Source organism: Vombatus ursinus, unplaced genomic scaffold, assembly GCF_900497805.2.
Source record: "Vombatus ursinus unplaced genomic scaffold, bare-nosed wombat genome assembly UNPS02014832.1, whole genome shotgun sequence".
NCBI lineage: Eukaryota > Metazoa > Chordata > Mammalia > Diprotodontia > Vombatidae > Vombatus > Vombatus ursinus.
Window position 1 is genome coordinate 52,465,052 of NW_020954610.1, and position 15,504 is coordinate 52,480,555.

At 37.4% G+C, this 15,504-nt stretch overlaps 1 protein-coding gene across 1 annotated transcript in view; it reads left to right on the forward strand.

Annotated features, from left to right (window-relative positions):
* Positions 1–15,504, forward strand: part of GRIN2A (glutamate ionotropic receptor NMDA type subunit 2A) — a 466,205-nt gene that overhangs the window by 447,910 nt on the left and 2,791 nt on the right. The window contains exon 11 of the mRNA XM_027839475.1: positions 6,696–6,934. Coding sequence (XP_027695276.1) covers positions 6,696–6,934 — 239 coding nt within the window. The remainder of the gene's footprint in view (positions 1–6,695; positions 6,935–15,504) is intronic.

The following is a 15,504-nucleotide window of genomic DNA, read 5'->3' on the forward strand; positions in this document are numbered from 1 at the left end:
CATTATCATCCTCATCATCATCATCATCACCACCACTAACATTTATATAGTACTTATATGCCACACACTGTGCTATTATTAAAATTCTTATTATACTTTACACTTATTATCTCATTTGATCTTCACAACAATCCTGGGAGGGGCAGCTAGGTGGCTCAGTGGATATAGCACCGCCCCTGGATTCAGCAGGACCTGAGTTCAAATTCGGCCTCAGACACATAACACTTACTAGTTGTGTGACTCCAGGCAAGTCACTTAACCTCATTTGCCTTGCCAAAAGCAAAACAAACAACCCTGGGAGTTCAATGGTATTATTATCCCCATTTTAAAGATGAGGAAACTGAGGCAGATAGAAATTAAGTGAATTGCCCAGAGTTACCCAGCTAGTAAATATCTGAGGCTGGATTTGAACTCAGATCTTCCTGACTCCAGGCTTAGTGATCCATTCACTGTTCCACCTAGCTGCCCCTGGACTCAAGGTTCTTCATCATCCTAGTTGCCCTTCTCTGGACCCTCTGTGTCTTGTCATATCCTCAAACCACAGGGTCCAGAACTGAGCACAGTGCTGCAGATGATGTCTAACCAGGGCATTGATAAGGGTATAGGGAGTCTATTACCTTTTTTCCCTAGAAACTGTGGATCCCTTAATGCAAATCAAGATCTCATTTGCTATTAAGACACTACCAAATCACACCGCTGATTCATATTCAGCTTGAAAGTTTTTTTTCAGAACAACTCCTCTCCAACCGTTTCGACCCAAGTTCCTTTCCTTGTATCATCCCTGACTGGGAAGAATGCAAAAGCTTCTAGCTTGAGACAGACTTGGGTTAATGCTACTCTCTCATATGGCAACACACTACTTCCTAATCTTATCTCCAAGTTTGGATTTCTTAACTCATCCCCCCTGGACCTAAACCACACTGGACTTCTGCTTTACAACAATTCTTAACCCACAATGCTTCTATTTCCCAGAGATTTTACTACTAAGCTGCAGGTTGCCCTATATATTGACTTCAAAGCCTTCCTGTTCCTTGCATTTGTCCCACTTTTTTATTTGCCTCCTTGGTTCTGTTTTGCAATGTTCATTTTCAATCTGAACTCATCAAAGGACCATATGTCAAGAAGTAATACTGGTCTTCTTAGAAAACTTTTTCTTTTCTTCCTTAGTCATATCATCTGTGATTATATTGTCAGAATTTTGTTTCTGAAAGCCTCTTACCTCCCTAATCGCTTTTCCTTTTAGAGTGTCTGATCCAGTTCTGAGATAGTTCTAGCTTTTCTTTGTTTTGAAATTTGCTTTCCTAAGATTTAGACTATTTATCTGATCAAGCCCCATGTTTCCCCTGAATAGGCAACGTGTGACTTAGCATGGTATGGGCTCATGGTATGCATGATACCCATAGTTTTCCCAAGGTATCCATAGTTCTGAATTCACCAACCTGGTTTTATGCATCCGAGCAACTGGCTTAACATTCCCATACTCTTAAAAAGAATACTTTCTACCTTTTCACATCTTCTTTATCCAGCACCCACAGTATGTGTCCTCCTTGGTCTGAAATGATCTCTAAGTTCCTGTCTCCCCTACCCTCTACCTCCAAATTGGCTTCTGCTCGCTGTGTGTTCAGTCTTCCATGTTCACTTAGTCAGTGTGACTCCAGCCCATCCTGGGTGGCTACAATTTGAAAGAAAGAGTGGTGCAGTGATTAAAATACTAGGTTTGGAGTCAGTAAGACTTGAGTTGAAATATTACTTCAGATCCTCTGATGTTTGCTGTTTGTCCTTAGGTAAGACTTCAACTCTCTTGGTTTCAGTTTTTTCATCTGCAAAATGAAAGGATTGAACTAGGTGGCCTCCGCATCCCTTGGAGTTCTAGACTTCTGACTCTCTCAACCTATTACCTACCAGTTATGTGCTCCCGGGGAAGCCATTTAATCTCTTTATTCCTCAAATGGAAATAATAGCACCACTTCCAGTGGTTATTGTATGAAATGTGAATGTATATAATGTACTTTGCAAGCCTTAAATTTGAGTTTTCACCATTACCATCATCATCAGCATTATTCATATCATTCTTAGTTTTTTTTTTTCAATGGATTCTGGTAGAAATGATCCTAAGACAAGTTGCTATCCTACTATTATCCTTTTTCACTTAATGTTTTACAGATTATTGCAAGGTAGAAAAAACAGCTGCTTTTTTGTAATTGAATAATGGTATTAGTCCATATAATTATTACTATTACTATGATTATTATTATTATCATGTCTAAGCATAAGTGTACCAAATTGATAGCTAGAGAATACAAATATCTCCAATTTGTTTATTACGTTACAGTTCACAAATATATATATATATACACATACATATATGTGTATGTATATGTATGTATGTATGTGTGTGTATATATATATACATACATATATGCATATATAAATATATACATATATAAAATATAAATATGCATATATATAATATATATATGCATATATATATTATATATATATATATATATAAGAGAGTCCTGAGAGAACCTAAGTTTTGGTTTTCCCAAATATGAGAGAGAGGTAGATGTCAGATGTTACTTTTCAGTCTATTGGTTCTGTCTTTTCCTAAATCATCATTTCTAGAATACTCACTCATTACCACATTGGCCCTGGGTAAGAATTTTTCATCTGTAAGAGCTCACCAAGGCTACCTATTTACTAAGTCATAAAGGGGCTATGATCTGTGTTGGTGGAAAGAAATGTATACAGGTGTGTGTGTGTGTGTATGTGTGTATTTCCCTCAGTATGTATGCCATAGAGATCTCTGTCACTTAAAGAGGCCTAAGGGGTACAGATTCATAATGGATTTTTCAAGAAATGCCTTGGGGGAGAAAGGCTATGAAAGTCTAAAGGCCAGTTGCATTGGATGATATAAAAATTCTTTCCAGAAGCAGTCCCCTTAGCTCTCTGGCATGCTATATGCTAGAACTAAATGCAATTTGAAAAGTGGGAGAGTTCCTCTAGCCTTTTAGAAAATACTGAGAAAAAAAAAAACCTAAGGAAATATTGTGAACTGGTTTTTGATATTTCAGATATCAAGGAAACTTTTCACTATGTTAGGCCTTTCCTTTGGGTAGGATAAGCACATTATATTAATAGAGTTAGAAGGGACCTGTTATGACCCCATCCACTGTATTGGAAAGACTGGAAGCCCAGAGACCAGGATTGAGTCATACTTCTGTTACTAACTTATCATTCATGCATTGGATGATGGGACCATAGAGCTAGTGTTGAAAGGGACTTTACAGGCTATTTAGTACAACCTCTTCATTTGAAAGCTGGATAAACTGAGACCCAAAGAGGTTAAGTAATTTGCTCAAAGCCACACAGGCAATAAGTGGGATTTGAACTCAGGTGCCATGACTCTGTGTTTGACAAGAAAGTTCAGAGCTTTTCTCAGTGCACTGTACTGCCTCCTCAATCTGTCTCCTGGTACAGCCCTCCTCCCCTTCCCACCCCTAACCCCAAACTCAGAGAAGCACCACATAGTGTAATGGTGGTCTGTTGGCTGAGTAAAACCTTCCTCAGTAGTACATTCCAATGCTAATTTCACCTGGAAATAAGAAATTTTCCTTTAAGTACAACTAAAAAATATCCCCCTTTCTTTTCAAACCATTTCTTCTTCACAAGCAGACTTTCCCCACTCTAAATGTAAAAAAGGCTGGAGTGCCTGCCAATGTCAGCCATAGACTGGATAATTTTTGTGGGCATTCTGTCAGTGCCTTTTGATCTGAGAGCAAGGTAGAGGCCATGCTTAAGTACATTTTGGGAGAAGAAAACTACTGTTTCACTGTTGTTCTTTTTTTCTCCCCTGGAGTCCTGCATCTTTTCTTAGGCTGAATTGAAACAAGATGGCATATGATGCCAGGGCAGGTAGACCTGAGCTATCCTCTCAGCAGCAATGCAGTAAGAATGCAGGCCTCCTCTGACTGACAAACGTGCAGATTCTTCTTCAATAAAATCATGGTCCTGGCTGGTGGAGAGATTCCAACTGTTTGGTGGCCTGCCAGCTAGGAGGAAGGAGCATGCCCCAGGCACAGACCAGCCTACCGCTCCTCTGCCTGCAAGAGACTATTTAGTTTGTGTCTTTCTAAGCACCAAAGAGAATATGAGTGTGCTGTGGGGCAGAGATTGAATCATCCTCCAAAGTTTTTTCCTTTGACAAATTGGAAAACTGTCAGTAGGCTAAGCTTTAGATGGTTGTGTTTTTAAAAAGATACTTGATTCCTCACTCAGGAAAAATACCTAGATTTCATTGTCTTGTTTTCAATCTCATAAAAATCACTTTTATTCTTTCTCCCTGTTGTATATTAGGATGGGGAGTAGAAACATTCCAGAACTGAAAATCTTCCATTCCTTCTCAATTTAAAATCTTGTAATGGCTGGAATGATAGGGAGTTATCCTGTGATTACATTGGGATAAAGAACTATAGATATGGAGACTCTACTAATGCAGGCCAATCTCTTCCCCCAAATGTATAGTCTCTGAGAGCTGCCTAGAGTAATGGTGTCAAACTCAAATAGAAGCAGATCCCTAAGGAGAGCATATTGACTTAGAAAACGACAAATTAACACTCTCTGTGTTGTATCACATTTTTATTTATTTTGTTAAATATTTCCTGACTACATTTTAATCTGATTCAGACCTACTGGGAGTGTTGTGTTTCTCAATACCTCTAGCCCTATAGTACTGAAAACTAAAGTGACTTATTCTATGTGTTAGAAGTAGGAATCAAACCCAGGTCTTCTTGGCTCAGAAACTGGCTCTCTATCTGCCAAATTTTACTGTTTTTTAATGTGTTGAAAGAGAAGTCAAATCAACATTTTTTAAATTTATTTATTGTATACAAGATACTTTTGGGGAATGCATACAGAGATATATAGAACTCAGTCCCTTCCCTCTTCAAGTTTACTATCTAGTTAGAAAGAGTGCATAAAAGGGGAAAGATCAATAATCATCAAATATTTGAATACCAGTTCAAGATTGCAGTAGAAGTGATGTCACAAAGCAGTATATTACATTACCAGGTGAATTATATAATAATAAGAACTGTGGAAAATCTACAATCCTGGCTGAGTTTTAGCGAGTTGTCTTACTGGCTACATAAAAAACCAATACTTCCTTGGGAAAAGGGCAAAGAAAATATTTCTTCCATTGTTTCTTTGTTGAATCAAATGCAAGCTATTTTAAGAACTGGAGATCGTATATTGCTAAGAATAGAACTGGAAGGCATGTCAGAGATTATTCACTCATCTTATGGATAAGGAAACTGAAATCTAGGGAAGTTAGGAAAGTGGTGATAGGTCATGCAACTAGCTCCAGATTCCATCAGTCAAAGAAAAGACACCTGGAAGTAGGCCTGGGTGGTAAGTACGCAGTTCCTTTCCCGGACCCTCCTCAATCCAGTATCGGAGATTCAATTAAACTTAATAAACATATATTAACTATCTACTAAGTTTTATGTGAGAGTCAGTAGGGCATAGTAGATAAAAGTCTAATCTTGGCAAAAGGAAGACCTGGGTTCTTGTTTCTGACTACATATGCCATATATACATACATAATGCACACATGAAAACACACACACACATACAATCTACTCATACAAAATAAAGAACATTGAAGACTTCTGTAACTATGGCAGACTTGCCAGAAGAACATTCCCATGTCCTTACAACACTGTAAATGGGGAAAATGAGCAGTGCATGATATTTTTAAAGGATGGCAGCTGGTGTTGTTACAAGGCAAGGAAGCAAAAAACATACACAGCAAGGCACGTGGAGGGTGGCAGACTGCAGAAATCTGTTAGGTGTTGTGGTTAATGAAACAACAACACAAGGTCCCCATAGACAATCGCCTCTGTATATGTGCAAAGCTAGACAGGCAAATGACTTAAGGGGAATCTTGCATTACTGGAGGTTGGGGAGGGGTCAAGAGAAAATTGTATTGATGGCAGAATTGAAGTAAGGATTAGTGCAACTCTCTACCTAATATACTGGAGTCAGTGCTACAAGTAAACTACCAATCCCCTTTGTTGTTGAAGATTTTTAACTGGGGGCAAAATATTCCCAAATGGTAATTCAACTTAAAAACAAATAAATAGACAAACAAAAATCCTTTATTGAAGTCCTTCTGTATGCAAAGCAGCGAGAGGCAGCAGGACATAATGGGTAGAGAACCAGTCTTGGAGTTAGGAAAACCTGGGCACAAAGTCTTGCCTCTCACACTTTAATCACCCAGTGTTCAATACAACACAAGACAACTTCAGGATCATTACAAGTTTCTTGAATTTCACCTTGAGCTGGGGAAGTGATTAATTTGGGGATGAGGCATTTCACAGGAATTTGAGGTTTTTCCTTTTGAATTCATGTTTTTAAGTGCAGAGGTTACAGAGAAATGGAATATAGTGCAAGATCCTCATGAACAATGATTGTTCAAATTTTATTTTTTGTATTTGTATCTCTAGCACATAGCACAGTGCCTGGCATATAGTGGGTGCATCATAAACTTTTTTCTTTAATTAATTGAATGACAGTCTTTTTAAATGGAGCCAACTTGCCACTTTGTATTATCCTAGGTATTTGTTGGGGAAGAAGAGAAGGAATGAACAGAAGTTTCTCCTCATCCTCACTAAACAATATGTTGGTCCCTTTAGGAGAGATGGAGGAGCTGGAGACACTCTGGTTGACGGGAATCTGCCACAATGAGAAGAATGAGGTGATGAGCAGCCAGCTGGACATTGACAACATGGCAGGAGTGTTCTACATGCTTGCTGCTGCCATGGCACTCAGCCTCATCACCTTTGTCTGGGAACATTTGTTTTACTGGAAACTCAGGTTTTGCTTCACTGGAGTGTGCACAGACAGGCCAGGACTGTTGTTCTCCATCAGCAGGGTCAGTAAAATTTCAGTTCACTTCCTTTTTTAACAGATGAACCAAAACTAAGCAAGACTTACCATCATTTCCCTCCATCCTAATATTATTTGTACTCCACACTCACTATCTCTGCCTGTCCCCCTTACCCCTTATGCCAGTCCCATTCTGACTCTTTGTTAGGCATTCTGGAGGGATTTATAGATCATATTTTTTACATGAATGCTAAAAGTTACTAATATTTATATGGTAGCAGAGAGTTAACCCTGCAGTCTCAGAGGCTAGATCAGAAGAGCACAAGTCCTGTTTGGACCTATAAAAGTGAAAAGGTTTTGAATAATGACCCCAAGGTTAGCCCTATGTGTTTGTCATCTGGGAATGATGTGTGTTGAGAGGCTCATCACCATGTGGGTCATAGTTACAACAACTCTGAAACCCATCTACCTAATTATAGAGCAGTTGCTATCTGATATCTTTATTGGTGGAGTGAATGCCACCCACTGACAAAATCATAGATACTTGAAGTATATGTGATTAGAAGACACTTTCACATACAGGATCTTAATGCAATTTCAAGCTACCTAAGCCTAATAAATACAGTAAGACTTTTGGGACAGCTAGTATATTATCTCTTTTGATCTATACAATAATCATATGAAGGAGGTGGTGAATGGATCATCCCAATTTTATAGATGAGGGCTAGTTAAAGGTAAAGTGACTTTCACCCAAGGACATACAATTAACGATAGAACAAGGACTCAAATCCAAGTTTTCTAACTTCATGTTCAATGATCTTTCCATTTTAACATATAGCCTCTTCCCTGTGTTGTGAATTCATTCATCCATATAAGACAACGCACGTGTATATCATTCTCTGTCTCTCTGTCTCTCTCTCTTTCTGTCTCTCTCTCTGTCTCTGTCTCTCTCTGTCTGTCTGTCTGTCTTTCTCTCTCTGTCTCTCTCTGTCTCTCTGTCTGTCTGTCTGTCTCTCTTTCCACACACATGTTCCCCAAGCAATTGTGTGATCTAGACACCTTGATAGCAGGCAAGAATGCAGAACAAAATAGAAAACTTTGTTAGAACATTGCTTCCCAGCTAAAGAGATATTTGTTCAGTAAACCAAATTGGCTTCTTAAAAGAAAATTGGTGTGTTAATAACATTTGGAATTTTTAAGAACATAAAATGTTCCAGGGACAAACAAACATTAGCTTCCTGTCAAGTCTTCCAGAGGATGATTCTTCCCCCCTACACTATTATACTTTAAAGCTGGGTACTGTGCAAATACATATTTCCTAATTAGTTTGATGCCAGCTAAATACACATATTGCTTAAAAATAATACTGTGTGTGCATATTAGGTACTATGCCAAATTTAAGATAATTCTCTCAACCAATTACTAAGTGGTTTTCATAACTAAATGAGGGAGGAATTATCATAAGTAAATGGACCTTGCCACATTTTCTCATTGATCTTGTTTGGTTTTGGCAATACATTTTCATTATCTAATAGCACAGGGAAGTCTTTAAGGAGGCAAAGTTGATAGGTAATCATTAGGAGAAACAAATGAAATCTTCTCCCTTCTCTTCCCCCAATTTATCATAGTCCTGCCTAGTCTTTTCATTTCCTTGATTCACTGATGCTTCTCATCTGCACTTTGGCCCATAATACTTTCTCAGGCATCATTATATATAGCCCATATCTTATCTCTCATAGTTGTAGCCATGAGGAGACTTCAATTCCCTTGCTAACTTACTGATCAGACACATAAGAGAAGTCATCTTCAAGCAATTTCTTGACCTTAACTTCTTCTAAGATAAGACCCATTTGTAAAAGGGAGAAAGTGTCTTATTTAATAGAATTATCTTGTTTCTTGACTTTTTAAATCCAACTGAAAAATGTTTGAAAATATCTACGTAACAACACAATAGCCAAAAGATAGTGAATCAACCACTTTCAAAGTTGGCCTCCTCTCAGACATTATTCTTTCTTCAGAGATTCATGCTCTATTATAGATTAAATTTGGAAAAGACACAGTGCCCCAAGTTTGATTTTATATGCAGATGAATTGCACACCACTCTGAAACTTGAGAATGACTTTATGCACACCAGCATAGGTCCTCACCCCCCACTAGCCAAGTGTTGCCAGAGTCTTCTAAATGTAGAAGTTGCTGGCCCATTGTGAAGTTATCAGATGCTTCCATTGACAGAATCTGCAGTCACAAGCACATTCAGTTGTATGCAAATACAATTCTATTCAATTCATTTCAATGAACAATAATTTGGCAAATATGCATCAATACATAATGTATGCCCCAAATGTATCCTCATGTATCATATATATGTATTTGCATACACATATGTATAGACACATAATGTACATACACACAACCATAGCCACAACCTTGACCTAAGGATTTAAAGAAACCTTTTGCAGTAATTTTCTTTTTTAAAAATAGATTTTTATTGATGGCTGTTGCTCTTACATCATCTGCTTTTCTCCCTGTATGCCTTTCCCTAACCTAGAAAGCTTTCTCCTATAGCAAATAATTTTCCTTTTTTTTGAATATTATTTTCCCCAATTACATATAAAAAAACAATTTTAACATTTTTTTTTAATTTTGAGTTTGGAATTATTTCTCTTCCTCCCTCACCTTCCCCACCCCTTAAAAAGAAAGCAATTAGATATAGGTTATACATGGGCAGTCATCAAAACATATTTCCATATTAGTCATGTTGTGAAAGAAAACACAGACACCTGCCCCCCCAAAAAAACAATAAAATGAAAAATAGTATGCTTCAATCTGCATTTAGGCTTTATCAGTTTTTTTTTCCTCTGGAGGTGGATAGTATTTTTTCATGAGTTATTTGGAATTGTCTTGGATTGCTGTATTTCTGAGAATAGCTAAGTCATTCACAACTGATCATTATACAATATTGCTGTTATTGTGTACAATGTTCTCCTGGTTCTGCTTACTTCACTTTGCTTCAGTTCATGCTTTCCAGCTTTTTCTGAAAGCACCCTACTGATTTCTTATAGCACAATAGTATTCCATTACAATCACATTCCACAATTTGTTGAGCCATTCCCCAATTGATGGGCATCTCCTCAATTTCCAATCCTTTGCCACCACAAAAAGAGCTGCTATAAATATCTTTGTATCCTTTTTTTTTTAAATCTCTTTGGGATACAAACCTACTAGTGCTATTACTAGGTCAAAGGGTATGTGCAGATTTATAGCTCTTTCGGCCCAGTTTCGAATTCCCCTCCAGAAAGGTCGGATCAGTTCAGAATTCCAATAACAATGCATTAGTGTCCCAATTTTCCCATATTCCCTCCAATATTTACCATTTTTAGCAAAGAATTTTCATGGGGATTTTCTGATGAAAACCCTGGGATATCTCTAATCCAATGTATTAATAATTTCAGGATAGCAATTTATTTTTCCTGGTGTAGAAAGCAAAAGTGAAGCCTTGACGAATTTGTCCAAAGTAACCATGAGGCTGAGTTCTGACATAAGAAGTTTGAGCTTATCCCTCAGGTTTTGGTAGAATGGTTAGATGTTTCTCTCCCCCCACCTTTTTCTCTCTCTGTGGTATATATTTTTTAAATCTAATTTTATTTTATTTTCAGTTCCAAATTCTCTCCCCCCTCTTCCATTCTTCCCTTATTGAGAAGTCAAGAAAAACAAAGCCCATTACAAAAAATATAGTCATGCAAAACAAATTCCCATATTAGTTCATTAGTTATGTCCCAACATGCATATGCACACACGCACACACACACACACACACACACACACACACACATGGAGAGAGAGAGACAGAGAGAGAGAGAGAGAGAGAGAGAGACAGAGAGAGAGATATGCTTTAAGCTGCACTCATAGTCTATTTCTCTATCTGGAGGTGAATAACGTTTCATTATAAGTTCATTGCATTATGGTGGGTTGTTGTGTTGTACATAGTTACTAAGTCTTTCAAAGTTGATTATCTTTACAATATTGCATTATTATATACATTTTCTCCTGGTTCTGCTCACTTCACTTTGTATCAGTTCATACATGTCTTCCCAGATTTCTCTGAGGCTGCCCCCTTCATTATTTCATATAGCACTATAGTATTCCTTAACATTTATATACCATAACTTGCTCAGCAATTCCCCACTTGATGTGCATCTCCCCACTTCCCTTTTTTTGCCACAGAAAGAGCTGCTATGAATATTGTTGTACATAAGGCTTCTTTACTTATTTCTTTGAAAGGAAATACACAGTTTAATAACTTTTTAGGCATATTCCTTTCCAGAATGGTTGGACTGGTTCACAGGTCTACCAACGGTGCCTTAGTATACTGATTTTCCCACATGCCCTCCAACATTTGTCATTTTCCTTTATTATCACCTTAGCCAACCTAATGGGTATGAATTAGTACCTCAGAGTTGTTTTAATCTGCATTTAATTTTAGTAATTTAGAGTTTTTTTATGTGGATATTGATAGCTTAGATTTTTTCACATTTGTTAACCATTTATCAGTTGGAGTAGGGATCTTAGTCTTATAAATTTGACTCAGTTCCCTATATATTTTAGAAATGAGACCTTTACCAGAAAAACTTAATGCAAAACTTTTTTCTTAGTTTCCTGCTTTTCTTCTAATTTTAGATTCTTTGGGTTTTTTTGTGTAAAACTTTTAATTGTATTTAATTAAAATTATTCCTTTTAATTCATGTAAACTTCTCTATTTCTTTTTTGGTTACAAACTCTTCCCCTATCCATAGATCTAACAAGTAATTTCTTCCATGCTCCATTAATGTGCTTATGGTATCATTTTTTGGTCTAAATCATGTACCCATTTTGAGCTTATCTTGGTATATAGTGTGAACTGTTTGTCTATGCCTAGTTTCTGCTGGGCTACTTTCTAATTTTTCAAACAGTTTTTGTCAAACAATGAGTACTTGCCCCAAGGGTTGGGATCTTTGGGTTTATTAAATACTGTGTTGTTGTGCTTATTTGCTTTGGTACATTATGATTCTGATCTTTTCTACTGATCAACCTCTGTATTTCCTACCCCATACCAAATTGATACTTATACTTTAGTAGTTTGAGATCTGATACTGTTAGGCCCCTTTCCTTCCCATTTTTTTTCATTGATTAGGGATTCACTCTTTTCCCTGAGTAGGTATTTCATCTCAGACACCCTGGTGGGCATCTCCAGTGGATGCTGCTTTCTCTTGCCCATACAAATATCTGCATTTTGACTGGGACTACAATGAACCACTATTTCTCCCTTTCTCTTCCTTTCTCCATTACACATGCTGAACTTGTAGCAAATAGGCTTTCATTGCCATTCTGGGAGAATAGATTTGTGTAATTCTACATGGTAGCTCTTAGGCACCATGGGCATTCTGAATAAATGTCTCTAAACTGAAATATATCCCCCAAGTCATATATTATAGTCCCCGTTTCAGAATAGCCATTGTGTTAACCTTCTCTGTGACTGATTTTTTTTTTGTCACTGCATAAAGAGAGAGAACTAGAACAAAAGCCAAATGTTGATGTAAAATACAGCCAGCATCTTGTATGTTTTGGTGAAGGAGCAGCCTTTGGTTACTAAAAATAATGCTACTATACCATACATCACAAAACAATAGCATATTCCCCAAATTGCCCAGTCTATATGAAATAAGAAAGAACAAATAAGAGATAAAGAAGGTCTTGGTTAGAAAAATATCTTTGATAAGATCAGTTCTAAGGAGCAGGGCCTTATGTTCAATCCACATGTATAGAATTAATAGATTTTATGGACATCTAGGCTGGGCTTTGGAGGATCCATGATAGCTCGAAACAGTACATACAACAAAGAAAAAGTAGTACAGAACTGCCTGGTCCATGTGGATGGGGAGAGTTGGTCAAAGAGGCACACCATATTGGGTTTTTGTTGCTCGTTTTTGATTACCTCTAGCTCACTGCAAAGTTCCTTCTCATGATTACCAGGGTATCTTATTACATGTACCAAAGGAATATAGCAGGAGTCCATGAATTATGCAAATGGAAGAAGAAACTGATAACACTAAGGGGAGGAAAGAAATCCCAGCACAAAGGCTTTGTCTCTGAAATAGTTTTATGAAATTACAGTTTTTATGGATAATCTCACCAAGGAATAAAAGTGGCATTCCATATCAAGCATCTATTTTGCAGAAATATGTATATATTTCATTTTCTTTTACCCAAAAGTCTTCACATATGATAATGTGATAAGATAGTGTGAAAAGAAAGATATTCAAGACTCTTTGGTTCAGAGGTCATGGGTTCAATCCTAATATAAGCCAGTGTGTGTAATATATGTATAACATATATCACATATAATATTTTACATATTATATATTTACACATATGTTTTTTGTTTGTTCAGACCTGTGATATTATTGATATGAGTAACTCAGTGTGGAAATATCTTCCACTGATGAATACTGACAACTCATCTTCAACCTATAATCTTAAGATTTACTTGGGGCACTAAGAGATTAGATGACTTGTCTGTGATCACACAACTGGAAAGTGACAAAGGCAGGAATGATAAAATCTAGGTCTTCCAAAGCTGGTCTTTTATTCAACAAACCATACTACTTCTTACATATAGATATACCATATTTATAGAGAGGCTACGCAGTATGGTGGATAGATCTGGTCTTGGAGTCAAAAAACCTGAGTTCAAGTCTTGCCTCTGACCAATACTGGCTCTATGAGCCTGGGTAATTCACTTAATTTCCAGGCAAGTCTCTAACACTGTAAGTTATAGCAGAGTAAGTGCTTGATGTGCACTGGGAAGGCTTGATTCTTCCCCAGGAGTTTGCTATACCAATAAATTCAGATTTGATGCTCCCTGACTCTCTCCCTGAAGATTACTCTATCCTATCAGCTGATTTTTTTCTATTTCTCCTTTCCTAAAGTTGTGCCAGAAATAATTCCACTGAAGCTTAAATTTGAATTTGGATAACAATAGAAAAGCAGTCAGTTTGAAAGGAGGTAGGGTGAGAGATGGGATATATCCCCTGGCCCAGTATTTATGGAAGATAAGGATGTGAAAAAGTAGCCATTGTGAATAGTACCATTCCTTTAGGCTGGGGAATATTAATTGATAAGCTTGGGCATGGAGAAAGATATTTATGGAAGGGCTTTGGACCCATTAGAACTGATTGATTTTTGTATTTAGGTAGGACATTTCTGGCTTCTCAAATTCCTCTCTGCTCAACCACTTCAAGCAAGAAGATTAGAGTTAATATTCTTCAAGAAGGGATAGGAAGTGTAATATTGGAAAGGAGGCAAAGTTAACCACAAATCTATAAGCATTTATACAAATTAAACCACTTTCCATACATGATGCATTGATGATCCAGCAAGTGTGGTGTTGTCGACACATTCTTTTCAAGGCAGGATCTTATTTAAAAGATGTCTAATTCAGAAGAAAGGAAAGCCCATTTCTAAAAGCCCTCCTACATTTCACCTATTGAGCTTCAGAAAGATCAGTTCAAGTTAGTAGATATTTATTGAGCTCTTCCCACATATAAAACACCATAGTAGGCACCAAAGAGAATACCAAGATGGGTGAGATACTCTTCCTTCCCTCAAGAAGCTTAGGATCAAGCAGAACCACATGTTATAGAGGTCTGGAGTTAAAGGACCTAGGTTCAGATTTAACTCTGATATTTACTGACTGTGTAACAGTGGACAAGTCACTTGACCTCCATGTGTCTCAGTTCCCTCAGCAAGAGAATGAGAGAATAGATGACTCCTAAGGCCTCCGCTAGCTCTAATTCTGTGTTTTTTAAAATAAGAATAATTCAGTTTCTGACAGAAAAACAGCAGCGGGGGATGCCTTATACACAGTGTTATTTGTACCCCCTTTTTCTCGACTTGTGCAGAATGAGTTGTTCACTCTTGTTTGTCCATCTCAGATAGTTTGTCTCCTCCTCCCAAAAGTTGAGTATTAAGATTTATTCCTCAATACTCTCCTCTCTCCCTAACACACACCAGTTCAGTTTACTGTGCCTGAGCTTACGGAAAATTTAATTTTTTGGAAGAGCAAAAGATCTATAAGCAAAGTATTTAAGTGGGAGTTATAAAGGAACTTTGCAGTTTTCCCAATTTATTTGCAATTCAATTTAATTCAACAAATATGCATTAAGTGCCAATTATAGGCAAGGCACTGGGGATGCAATCACACACACAAAACCTGCACTCCAGGAGGTACATTTTGCTAGGTGAAAAAGCCATGTACACAAGTAAACAAATAAAAGTAAATAACCTAATTCTCGTTAATGGCCTAGAGCTCACCTATCCTGCCCTCAGGCAGGTATCACATTTATAGGGTGACTGAATGGTACAAGGGCCAATGTAAGAGAAAGTAATTTTAAGAGAGAGAGACAGGACTAATAACTGGGCTGGGAATAGAGATCAGAAGAGGCCCGATATAAAAGGTACCATTTGAACTGTGCTTTGAAGGAAGCCAGGGATTCCACAAGGTAAAAGGTGAGAAGGTAATATATCCCAGACATGACTGATTATGTGTGCAGAGGCATGAAATGGGAGATAGAATAGCA